General features: G+C 36.2%; 1 protein-coding gene across 2 annotated transcripts in view; it reads right to left on the minus strand.

The window, feature by feature from the left end:
- Positions 1-1043: 1043 nt before the first annotated feature.
- GRAMD4 (GRAM domain containing 4) overlaps positions 1044-13853 on the minus strand; it is a 40545-nt gene continuing 27735 nt past the window's right edge. The window contains exons 6-20 of one of the 2 annotated variants that reach the window (XM_053463351.1): positions 12485-12620; positions 12365-12390; positions 11797-11888; positions 10837-10928; positions 10035-10083; positions 8702-8773; positions 8417-8460; positions 8220-8329; positions 7510-7664; positions 5624-5641; positions 4249-4396; positions 3854-3947; positions 3460-3544; positions 2446-2514; positions 1044-1529 (exon numbers count right to left, since the gene is read on the minus strand). In XM_053463351.1, coding sequence (XP_053319326.1) covers positions 1428-1529; positions 2446-2514; positions 3460-3544; positions 3854-3947; positions 4249-4396; positions 5624-5641; positions 7510-7664; positions 8220-8329; positions 8417-8460; positions 8702-8773; positions 10035-10083; positions 10837-10928; positions 11797-11888; positions 12365-12390; positions 12485-12620 — 1292 coding nt within the window. In that variant the 3' untranslated portion in view covers positions 1044-1427. The remainder of the gene's footprint in view (positions 1530-2445; positions 2515-3459; positions 3545-3853; positions 3948-4248; positions 4397-5623; positions 5642-7509; positions 7665-8219; positions 8330-8416; positions 8461-8701; positions 8774-10034; positions 10084-10836; positions 10929-11796; positions 11889-12364; positions 12391-12484; positions 12621-13853) is intronic. The other variant, XM_053463352.1, reaches the window with a different exon arrangement.

Below are 13853 nucleotides of genomic sequence, written 5' to 3' on the forward strand. Positions count from 1 at the left end.
CAAAAAAAAAAAAGAGATTTCTCATTTTAACAGTAAACAGTCAGCACTGCAAATACAATTCCATATTAGTCAGCTTCAAAGAAACAACTCATACAGGTTTTGCTTTCAGTGTACAAAAAAAACCTGGAAATAATCAAAGTGATTCCAGTGTCTTCTAACAAGCGGTTGTCTTCAAACTCGGAACATCTTCACTACACAAAATAATTAAGTCCAGGCACGCCGATGCATTACAATGTAATTACACTTTTGCAGCACTAGAGGTTGTATCCACTTAAGTGCAACAACCACATGAAAATACATGCGTACTTCTGTAATGGTTACATTTTATTTGTGACCACACAGACAACACACCGGTCACAGACAGAAAGGACCAATGATCAGAGGGATGTATTTCTCCTCATGAACTCAGCACAGCGTAGAGAACCAGTCTCACAACTGCATAGCCTGGGCACGTTTACAGATCGACCTGACCAGATACAGGAGTTTGTAATGTGTAAACACCATTTACATTTCTGGTAATTTAACATGAGGTGATTGCCAACATTTTATTATAGATGTGATTAAGGGGGACTCAAACAGATTTGCAAAAAAAAAAGTATCCAGGCAACATTAAGTGTAAACATACCACAATGGTAAATATGGTTTGAAAAAAAATATAATTATGAATGTCTATTTATTTCCAACTGTTTTCAAGGTAAAATCTTAGTTTCGTCTGGGGCAGACTATTTGTCATACTTCCCTATTTCACAGTCCACTCCAGCTTGTGCCCAGCAGACAACCTAGGCAGTTATATACGGTACTGGACAGGAATGAAAAGAAAGTGGTAAATATCTCCAGTCCGTGTTCCTTTCAACATATCTGACCAAGACAAAGATGAATAAGGGTTCAGTACCCACAGAGCTCTTGGGACTACAATGACTATAAAATCAAGCCATGGCTAGTTAAAGAAACTGTAGTCCAGCAGAAATAAGGTTAAACTTTTTCAACCACATCATTGAAAGAGGTGCATGAATGTGTGCATGAATGAATGAAGCCCAAACATCCACAGGCTCGTAGAAATTATCTACCTGTCTGCATAGCCTAACATGGAGCCAAGCTGACCTTTAATAAAGACGCCAGGTAAAGATATCCTGCTTAGAACACAATGCCTGTTATGACTTTCAACATGTGTATACTAAAATACTTTTAAAATATTTTCAAAAGGGACACAGCTGTGCTCATGAGGACAAATTTTGTTTCAAGATTATAAAAATATATATAGGAGGACTGCTATTTTGAAATAAATCTGGATGAACACATAAAAAAAAACACTTATTTCATGTAACAGAAAGATAACCCTCTATTCAGTAAAATTATTGCAAAATACACTAAAGAGGTGCAAGGCAAAATGAACATCATAAAGCCAGGATGAGGAATGCAGAATTGTTCTAAGTGTCGCTGTTCGTAACTGCCGAAGTTATTTTGACATACTGGCTAAAGATGGTTTCAAACGCTTCATCTCTGTGTACCATGGCACCAAAAATGAGTGGCTGTAAGGAGAGAAAGAAAACAGTCATGGGGTAAATCAGCAGAGCACAACATGAGAAATAAAAATGTAAGATTTTAAATGAAATTAAATATCAGTTCCATAATGTCTGGAATATCAGAAGTGGTGTCTTACTATAAAAGGTACACCAAAATATTAGCAGTGTATTAGGAGTGCAAGCAACTAGTAAGATCTAGGACATGTTGCGCCCCCCCCCCCCGCCCGAAAAAAAATCTTATATTCCAGTACAAAATGACATTTGCTGATTTTTTTTTTAAAACTATTTAAAAATGTGAACTGCAGACATTTAGATTTAGAAAAAAATATTGCGGTAACAAAATGACTTGTATGTTACGAAGTACTTAATACTTAAGTTACGTATGTATCTAAGCAGGGGGGAGCTAGCTCCTCAAGAGTGAAGGAATTTAAACTGATAATTCCTCTCCTCATTTTTAATGAGCGTTCAATCAGCTTTTAAAGTTGCTAGTATAAACTGTGAATAATTACTGAATATATTTTCTATTAGCACTAACAAAAAGTGTTAATTATATTAATAATTCTTATTAAGGGAAGAGGGTACTGTTGCAAAGTGAGACACATAGAATATATCACGGTCTATCTTATCTGGGCATGAAACGTATGTGCAATGCGTGTACGTATATTATGTACAATGCTTTGGTTTTATTTGATATCACCAATATATATTGTTGGAAAGCATTGGGCAAAATTATCTTTGGTGTGAAAACCAAAGGCTAATTCCACCATAGATAGCAATGAAAATGTCAAAATAAACTAAAAAAAACATACCTGATTAAACTACAATAAGTACTATATCAACTACTAATTCAGTGCAGACACAACACGCTTGCTTTATAGATATGTGAAGTTGTAAAGTACAGAAAGTGAAGTGTAACAGTTACCTTTTGCGTAGAAGGTGTTGATACCGCAATGCCCATCCCAGAGCCTGGCAATACAGACAGCACTTTATACTGAAAGCAAGAACATATCGCGTTAGCACGCTGGCACTGTAAAGCACCAGGGAGATGGCTTTTTGTACAGTCGAGGTGTAATTTATATGTACGGGTCCATGCGGTGGAGCTTTTTGGAGAACAGATTCTTGCCTGCTTCAAATGCAGGTGATGGACATTTAAACTTCACCAAGGAATTGATTCCGAGACTGGAGAGGGGAGGTTGAGAAGTTTCCAGGGCAAGGATGAACCCTGAGCCAAGTGTGGCATTACCTGCCTGGACCTGGGTGGTTTGTATGGGGGGGGCAGGGGGCCACCAGAGCCAGAGTCTGGAAGGGAGGTATAGTTAGTGACTAGAGGGGCACGCGTATATACAAACACAGCTTTCAGCAAATTGGTGTTCCTGAGACTAATTGTCCTAAAGGACTGTGCTTAAGATCCATAAAGCTGACTTTATTGACCCTCAGCTATTTGTCACAGTACCAGTAGCCGATTCATATCTACATTTACTGTGGGATTTATATCCTGTCAACACAGACTGACTGCATCAGAATACAAGAAAGAATAAATGTTAGGTGTAAAAATGAGTATAAAATTCTTTACACTTTTTAGGTTAGTTAAAAAAGTGAATGTGTATCCTACACATCCAAAACTATTAATACAGAACATAACATATATGTTTGTGTGTGGTGATCTGTTTCCATATACCACCAAGAAACAAGCAGAGGTATGATATATAGTTTATTTCTTCCCTTCAATACACTTATAACTTATGTTTAACCGCTCTTGAAAGACCTCTTGGAAAAAATGGGTGTTTTTTTATGCCTTATGTCCATTTTTCTTCCTCTCCCTCTCCCTGTTTTACTGTGGTTATACAAATTCAAACAAATTGAGAGCATTCAAGAAATACCTTATATTTTACAGAACTAGGATAATTTGGAAGTTATAGGAGGACCAATAACATACCTTCTGAATGTCCGTTATATCTGTCAATCTTATCACTTTATTCCTTTTAGATGAACCAGATTTTGAACTCTCAAAGCATAAAAAGCTAAGAAATATACAAGAACAAAAATGTTGCATGACAAGTTATTCTTCTCCTTCAAGAAGAAACCCCATTGTTTATAACTATAAATTGTACTTAAACATATATGTGTGTGTGCATATGTGTATGTATGTATGTATATTGTATATATGCACATTAATTTAAATGTAGACATCACAACACATTCACATTATCATTATGATATATGGGGAATGCTTGATTTATTTTTATTAATATTATTCCTGCGGTCTTAATAATAGGAAAACAACGTAATAATTTTTTTTGGAAATTGATGTTTTTCTTAATCGTACTTACTTTTCTGTGACGTACAATACACCGTTTCTAATGTAGTCAGTGGGCATCTTCCTGTCTCTGTTAATCAAGCAGCAGCGCCAACCAGTGTCACACACTAACGGAAGAGACAGGGGAAGTCAGAAACGATAACAGCCTATACTTTAAAAATTAAGGGAGCCCATTCCAAACCATCTTGTCTATAGAGAAGGCATATTTGATTCAGCATGACTTGATTGCTGGAGCAAAAGTCCAGTCACTGCAAAGCCTTCCATATTCACACTTTTACAAATAAAGACCAAAACAGGATAGACTGCAGTAATCAGCCATGTGGTGCACAGCCCAGAAGACGCATTTTAAATGCTTTTTTTCTATTGTAAAAGTGCTGGGCAAACGGAAATGCAATAAACACCAGTTACCTGGCAGCGGGCGCTCGGTTTCAGCTAAATTGAAGACTTCATGAAAACTATTCTTTTTTGTGTTATGGAAGCGTCCTCCTTCGTCGTCTCTGCTGACCCCTTGTGGGGCTCCACTCGCTACACTACTTCTCGAGGATACAGTCTGAAGCTGAAACAAAGCACATACGTTTTGCGTTATTACCGATAAACCTACACATTACTCGGTGTCTAATAAACACAAGCAGTGCAACTGCTCAAGTCTTGCAATATTTCCAACAAATAAAGCAGCAGACCATAATATCAAAATCACATGAAATGTCTCACTGTGTTAATTTAATACTGTTGCCCTAAAACGTTAATATGTGGGTGTTTCAGAGCAGAATTGTACTTGGGGAGCTTGGAAGGACACTGAAACACACGGATTCAAGACTTCACAATGATAGTCAACAGACAGACCACTGGCAAGTGATGTGATCTTGGTACTAAAGTCTGTGGGGCATCAAAGACAACTGTTTCAGGGCCTTATTTAACATGGGAATCTTTGTGCGGCATGCTTGTGCAATTCTAAAGATTCCTATGGACTGCTACTTTAGAGAGGGTCAAGCATTGGTAAATACTACACATACTACCACATGTACATAAAAGCAGCAAATTAAATATTAAATATAATAGTAAAATATTCCATTAAAGCATGTTAGTCTCTACAGTGTAGATATATATATTTTCAAGAAAATAATTAATTCTGTATAAGAGGAAGTTATTAGGCGTTTATCCAACTCAGAACACGCACTGGAGCCATGCATAGCGATGCCACTGACCGGCCAATAAGTCTCAAGGTGCTACTTAGGACCGGTTAGGTCTAGAATTCAGTTATTCTGACTACTAAAGTTCTTCTCCTTTCTGAAATAAAATATGTCCTTATATTGATTGGTCTGTGGATGCCCCTTCCAAGATGCAAGGCATTAAATAAACTTCCAGAATTTGCATGACCAACAGATTACTATAGTATAGTCAGATGTCCCTTGAAATTAGCACCTTCACGGACATTTTATTCACCAAAGCAGTTTGTAATGAGAACTGCAGTTTTAAGTCACTGATTTACTTGGCTGAGCCAACTCTAGTGAGGTTGTCCCAAAACAAGAGCATTGTTGGCACTGCACAACAAGTTCAATGCAATTTCTTGAAGGCTCTCTCTCAAGTTACAAAATGCATGTCATATTCAAGATGCAGTTATACGCAAGGGTACCACACAAGCCATGGTGAAGGATGCAGAATTAAGGGCTATGTTTTAGACCTGGACATGGACTTCATAAGACACCTTTGGGCAGTCTACAAAGGTTGCAGTAAGTGATCATGTATGCAAGATGCCAGACAAAAAGCACTCTAATATCCATACCTTGTCATGCCCTGACAGCTAGCAGGAAAGAAACAAACACAAATGTGACAGTGACAAAATAAAGGGTGACGTCTTTCACAATTGTATTTTTCACAACACAAACTGAGTGAAACACAACACAGATGCACAATGAACAATCTGATAACCGTTACAAATATGGTTCTGTTATATAGATTTTAGGTCGAAGAAATGGGTGATGTATAAATAGCCTGGTGTGTATGAAAAGTGGTCTTATCACCTAAGAAACTATGGCAAGAACACTGTCCATTATGGTGATAGGACTACTTTTTAAACCCAGCAAATATACCTCTACCAAACCACCAAGCCAATCTTTAGGAGAAGTCTGAATATATAGTTCCAAAATGACTTTCTCCGTCTATAAAATCTGTCCCCGTAATGGCAACACATGCGGTTCACACTAAAGATGTGCTTAGCCTCCATCATATGGAGCCCAGAATACAAAATGATTACTTTAAATTTTCCTAAGGCCATATAACATGCAAAAATAAATTATTATACACCCTCAATACAAAGTGTATCTAAAATGGTATATTATGGGAATGAGCCTTACAAACTATGAAAAGGTAGTAATCAACTTATTTAACTCAATGTTTTTATTCATACTGTATGATCTATGGGAAATACCTATAGAACTATTAGAACACACAAAAAACATAAATGTTGTACAGATTAACAGAAAAACACAATATTACGGTGTATAGTTTTGAGGACAATAAATTAATTTTACATAAACCCAATGTACTCTAAAGGTAATAAGTTCCCAAATTTAGCCACACTCTCTCCTTATTTCTGCATCATTTATAAAAATAAGTTGCAATGTTTAATAGATACACATAAAACCGGTCACCAATCAGGAAACAAAGGCACAAGTCATACACCTTGTAGGAAAACATCCCGTATGCCATTTTTAGCAGTATGTGGTTGTAGGTGATCAATCGATCGTTCTAATAAGTTTATGTACAGGTGAAGACACAAACTTCAGAGATAATTTTTTCCTTTACACCAAAAACGTAGGCTTAGCTATACTATACACAGTAATCTGGATGTGATGACCCGCAACAGGGAAATTGTCATAATCATCTGGGGAGCCTTCTATCAATAAAGTGCCACCTCTAGGTAAGAACACTGACAATAAGCCCACATTCTAAAAGTTAATCATAGACTTATGTATCTACATGTGCCGTCAGAAGTAATGCAAGCTTGCATTGCACACAATGAACCACTCTCTCTGTTTACTTGGAGTAAAACCAAAAACTGGGCAATAGCCATTCTATAAACAGTGGGGTCTTCATTTAGCCCAACAGAGGTGTTTATTCTCTAAAGGGAGGGTTGGTAGAAGAGCTATAGCAGGAGATTTGTGTTTCTTTTCCAAAGGCTCCATATCCATTGAACTTCACAATATGCAGGACCATCTCAGCCCTTCTTGATGCATAGTAAAGTAAGGAAGTTGGAGTATATTGAGTTAAGAGAGATGTGTGGCTTCTTAAGAAGTCCTTGACACAAAAAAATAACTAATATTCTTAAAACGTTTTTTATTTTTAGATTTCCAACTGAATTACAGTCAACTCTCTTCCTAGTAAATGCATATACACACATTGTACGTGTGTCTTGATTTGTATTTCATGCAATGTTCAGAAATATCTATGCAAAAACCTTTTCAACACCTCTGGGTTTTCTTGTGCTTTCAAGTGCACCAATGTGGATCCTCAAAACAGCAAGAGGTGAAACATTAACCCCTTAAGGACAATGGGCGGTCCCTAAACCCATTGAAAAAAATGCATCTTGAGCCCGCACATTCTTATAGTTATTACTAGACGGAAGAAATATAAAACATGTATTTACATCATACAGGGGGTTACACTTACCCGTCTGGATACAGTAGCGTTTGTCCTCTCTTTAAGTTGGGGGTCAGTCGGGAGGTTTTTCCAGATTATATAAGGGGTGTCGTACTTGTCTCGTAGTCTTGGACAACGTTTGAAGATGAAGTCGATGAGAAAAAACTTAATGCCAGCATAAAGTCCTAAAAGTGACATAATGATGATATTATTGCATTGCAATAAAATAGCCATTACTCGAATACACATTTACAAAGACTGGACTCCAGAGATTTAACTAGCAAGGATGTGAGTGATATGTCCCAATGAACCCCTTATCTGCCTTTCTATATCTAGAATGGTCTAGGAAATGTATATAGTAAACAGCACTGCACCTTTACAATTACATTTTTCCTTTATAACAGTGTGATTAAATTTAAGCAGAAATATGCTGGTTATAATCATGTAGTTATGGGACTACAACTGTATGGAAAATGTATTAATTCACGATCATTTTTAAAGATAATCAAATGCTATTAATTTAATTTGTACTCTTGTCTTTGGATGAAAGCATTTTCAGTTTTGATTTAGAAGATAACCTATGTGTAAAGCTCAGCCGTGTAAAAAGGGATATTAAGGCATGCTTTTAATATATTCTCAGCATGACACCAAGGAAGTCTTTGGAGGATCACCAGCGGAGACAAAAAAATCTCATGAAACAAAGTGGACAGTATATACTTTTCACAAATAATTTAACTCACCTATGCAAAGCCCAATCAATTTGTAGGGAAAGAAGCAGGATGCTACAAAGGCTGCCCACAGGCAAATATATAGTTTTTGGGTGATTTCTGGCTGGACCCACATAAACAAACTGGGAACAAAAAAGTGAAATAATAAGTTTTCTAAGCGAAGCTAATTGTCTGACCAATCAAACAAAGTAATAAAAATGAACACATACTTCTTAATTTTTTCCAGTATGTCTGCCATCTTGCCAAACAAGTTCTGTAAAAGCAAAAATGGGTATGTTTAAGATCAGAAGTATTTATCTGCTACATAAATTACTAATCAAGTGATTTACAAACTTCAAAAGAAACTATTTGGACTATATATGTGCAACAACACAATCTGTTTATTTATGAACTGTGTAACTAACTTCAATCCACTGTTAACAATTAGAGTTTTACCCACCCATCCCAATACTTAAGAAAGGTTCGCTTGTGCCATTACGAGGTCAGTCGTGTACCTGTGCTTTTTGTGCTACATCTAGAACCAACTGAAACTTTTCAGACACCGTGAGATCTTCTTTTGGAAGTTCCTGTGGATAAAGATCGACAAAGATGAAATTTGTAAGAATGTGAAAAAGCCCTGAATTACTCAAACTGGTATCATTTGACCATTACATATAATGCAGTCTTTTTGCCGTACACCCAACATTTGTATTGAAAGCATTGTACATCCAGTTGTTAATCAACAAAGCATAAAAGTCCCTTTTACTTGGGTGCTTCCTTTTGCATAAGCTACCCAAAAAGCTACAATCGGGGATAACATGGGTACATCTAAAAATGATTTTAAATCAGTGCATGCTGATGTTCACAGTATTACAGTCTATCACACAGTCCGTGGCGTGCAAAGTATTTAGCCATAGTTTTTAGAAACATTTATTGTTTTACAAACCTGTACATTTGAATCTTTTTTCTATTGCCACTGGTAACAAAACAGCAGACATTCTACTCACAAGACAGTAATAGCTAAACGCATTGTATTTTATTACATGATATTATAAGGGAAGGGCATTATGACCGTGGCCACTATTCGTTGCCAGCTACCAGCTAAAGGAGTCTGTATAATGTAAGACGACCCACACTCATTTATTATATCGAATGTATAACAGTTAATATATTGGCCACGTTTATTTTACTATGCTCCCATATCATATCCCATGTGATAACTAAGGTTTTGGATACATATCATCCACAAATTACCATTTTTGCTATATGTTTGGTCAACAATGAATTTCCTTCTTTATTATTTAATGCATCTATATGAATTATACACTACTTTTGAGGGTGGAAAATAGTTTCTTCAAAAACCATATATCTGACACATCATTCTCTATAAGAAAAATGAGCGTAAATAATGGAACTTTATCACGGATGGGGTTTAAATAAATACTATAGAATATAGTTGTGTAATTCCCATACATGGTCACTAGGTGGCAGTACACTACCACATAAAAAAACACAACCCTCACTAATAAACATGCAAGTGGATAAATATTTTAAAAATTTGTTAGACATTTCATTTCCCGCCCTCCCCAGTTTTGTCAGAGTCTGAGTGCAATATATATAATTTTGTCATGATAAAGGGTGTGACAGCGGCATCACTCCTAATAGAATGTATCACTTTGTTGATACCGTAGGAATAACCATCATGCATGCACTAATTGACTCCCTTTATTGATTCCCACCTGCTAGACTGTGTAAAACAGTTTAGAAATGGGTGCTTTCCCTCCCAAACATAAATACAGCTTCGAGATTTTATACAGATAGGACTAGCCGATAAATGACAGGACTCACTATTGTTTCTGAAACTTGAGGCACAATGCTCCACTGTATCCTCCAACCCCTGGGAGAGAAAAGAAACAGATTCATATATATATACTTAAACACACAAAACTTACAACAAGTTATATATCAGGGACTACAATCAGACGCTCATACAGCTATTCATACAGTTGCCTTCAAACAAGCCGTGCTTCTAAGCTACTGGACAAAAATAACATGCATGTAATGGTGTTAAGCACACAAAAAAATTCACATACAGGTTTCAGTTAATATTTTATGTACATAAGCCCAGCAAAATAACATCAAGTGGCTTCAGGGTGATGGAAACCGTAAGCCACCAAGGCCACCGTAGACAGTAAACGGTGTCACTCGCAATGGCTGCAGAACTTGCACTGAGCTGCTCCATAAACAGATCAATATTAATTATTGAAACTAAATATTGAACACTTACATATATGACATACTAACATGTCAAATGATCTCCAATATTTGGTTAGAAAGCATAGACGCCTAAAAATGACTCACTAGGATCCATTTCTGCATGGCCTTCATGATATTAACCAATTCATACCCAACAGTATGTTTTATCTTTATGCTGAACCTAATGTACGAGCAAAACAAGATGCCCAAGTGTACCCCACCATCTGACACTAACCCAGGACTGCAATCAAATATAGGCCCTGGGAAATAAGCATGCTACAGAGAAACAGATATCATGCACAAGGTAGCACTTATTATACGCTAGCCATAAGATACACAGCTACGTTACAAGTACTCGTAGAAGTTGCTATTTAAAGACTTAAAAGTTTGTTACCTGGCAATGAGGTAATTAAGGGACAACCTCAAAATAGCTAAAAATAAAAACATGGGAATGGCCCAGCCATGCCACACAGCATTCATGTAAATCTGAAATTAAATGAGACAGTATGTTATACGGGAAATAATTCACACAAAATATACAACAAAAGCCTCAAAAGCACACAGTGTCGCTAACAGCATACTGAACATATACCTCCTACATACTAAACACTGGACAAAGGAAGAAAAATAAGATCTGAAAAAGGAATTTAAATGCTTCTCTTTCAGAAAATGGCATATAACTCAAAAACCATTGTCAGTAATTCAATGATTTTTTCTTAAACCAATTAAAAAAATAAATCATAGATCACAACTATGTTCAAGCGCTAAATACAGTCAGTACGGATTTTACACAACCCAAACTCTGCTTTAACAAAAAAAATAGCCTCTACTGTATTGCATTATAATCTACATTGCGCTGTCTAATTTGGGATTACCAACAATTTACATGCATCTTAAAAATATATCTGGTATTGTTCTACCATAGAGGGTCAGGATCTTAATATAATAGAATATTACTTCATGAAGAGGGCGGTAGACGTTAATACAACAAGGGAATGGAAGCTTTCATATGACAGGTGTCATGTATCTAAGACAAGGCCAAGGAGAAAATGCAATAAAAAGTATCACAGCGGGTAGAAACAAACTGGCGGATTGTGTAGACTGGGCTAAATGGCTTTTATGTACATTCTCTTTCTAAACTGTAATTCTAGCTCCCTCAAAAGCAACTGCAGCACGTTGGCAAAGTGGTAGTGGGATGTTACAGCAAGACTATACATTAAATGCAAACATTGCTAATAAAACACGTATTACCATCAGTAAAAAGCGCTATAGTGTGTATGCTTCTGCTATATAATAGTTATTCAGGGGTAAGCATGGAGACACATTAGTCCCACCCGCTATGCCATATACTTACAATAAAGGCAATAGCAGACGTATAGACAGAATGCCAGTCTGATAAGGCAGAAAGGTTCTTCACAAAATTCGTGACAGGTTTGGCACCTCTCTCTAATGACAAAAAAAAAAATGATTTGTAGAAGAATGATATTAATATATTACTACTCACAATACTGGTATCAGTTCATGTACACATTGTTGGGCAAGGCTTTATCACATTCCACTGATATATATATCACCTGACACATTGAATATAAATAACCAGATCCATGCACAGCTTGCCATGGTAGTTAACATGTATAATATTACTTGCATGGAGTAAATAGACTTCAAATGGAACGTTATGCTCTATTATCTATTGTAAAAAAGTGATACCGCTGTCATTTCCAAGCATCCGATGGCAGCCGTGTCTGAATCTACTCAAAAACTGGGATAAACAGCCACTGAGTGATATATCCAAGAATAATGGTATAGGAGTATTTGGAAACAGAAATTTTAGACACGGAAAGTCTTAGAGCACATGTCCAAACACATTCTTAAAAAACAAAAAAATACATATTTGACAGCATTATCCTGGCAATACTTACTTAATCTTCTCATATTTTCAGTCAGCCTGGAAGACGAGAAAAAATGTTTACAATATGGAAATGACCGATACAATTAGCTTTACCTGCAACAAACACATTCTCACATATCCAAAACACTACCTTCTAGCACTTAGCGGCTCCTCCGTTTCCACAGTACTCTCTTCTGGCTGAAACCGGAAATCTTCAATGTACTCCCCAAACTTCTCATAAAACCATTTTTGGACTCTTGCACACACAGTTTTCTTTTGAGGTTTTTCTTGGGCGAGGGAAGAAAAAAAAAAAAACATCACAAAGAGGAAGTCCCGACAAAATAATTAAATCTTATTTGTTATATATGTTATGTTTACCCATTGTACAGCAATGCAGAATATGATGGCACTATATACAACAATAAATAATAATGTCAAGGAACCATCCTGCCCATAGTTGTAGATGGAGGGAAAAGTGAAACACTGAAAATGTCATGTTACAGGCCTCAGTAGAAGTTAGGGTTAAGGATTTAACTACGCAGAACTAGTATTTTCTGCTACATAAGATTTTTTTGTGTTTTAAGATTAGAATGCTTTTGCTATTCTGTGGGAATGATCAACAGCTTGGCCTTGGTGGTAATTTTCCTCTCCTGATTTTTTTCTGACCATTAGTACTATTTTTGAGGTAACGATACGCAGGTCTAGTTATAAAACCTTACATATATATATATGGAGATTTTTGTTCATAATGTGGGGCAGACCGAGAGACTGAAGCTAGACTTCATATCGAGACTGACTGGTATGTTTATTTTTTATGCATATAAACTTTAAGGATTTTTTTTCCCCAGACAGTTTGACAATAAACACAAACGCTAAATGCTGTCATTGCTTGTTATAAAAAACAAACAAACAAACAAACAGAAGATGAATGCGTACTTTTTCTGCATGTTTTCTATTATGAAACATGAATAAAAAAAAATAAAAAATAAAAAAGGACAAAGCTATAAGAGCCTCTCAAAGACAGAAGTGGAATCAGTAGTACTTCTGCTTTTTCATAAAATCATTAAACATTACTAGGCAATACCTGCAACCAGAGGCCTAATCAACCTACTAATGAATCCACTTATTTTTCAGGGAAAAACTGAAACTACAACAGATGATACACAGCATCCATTCTAGATACACACGCTACAATTTCCTGATTACGCCACAACGTCAATTAGCAGTTCCATTTTTCCATATCATATAAATGCGTTTAACCATATTTTGTTAAACTATCGTTTTATATATATATATTTCAAATGCAAAAAGCTTCTATAGTATGACATTTTAAACTAAGACGACTTTTAAAAAAACATGAATTGCAAAAACGCTTTTTTTTTTTTTTTTTAAACTTGAAGTTGGACCTTTAACCCTTTCAGTGCACTCACCTATGCAGCAGTGAAATAAATAACTCTTAAGTAAAAATCTGGGTGAAGAGTAAGTAGGAGACTGGGATTTAAACCCTGTATGCGTGACTC

Source organism: Spea bombifrons, chromosome 4 (assembly GCF_027358695.1).
Source record: "Spea bombifrons isolate aSpeBom1 chromosome 4, aSpeBom1.2.pri, whole genome shotgun sequence".
Taxonomy (NCBI): Eukaryota; Metazoa; Chordata; class Amphibia; order Anura; family Pelobatidae; genus Spea; species Spea bombifrons.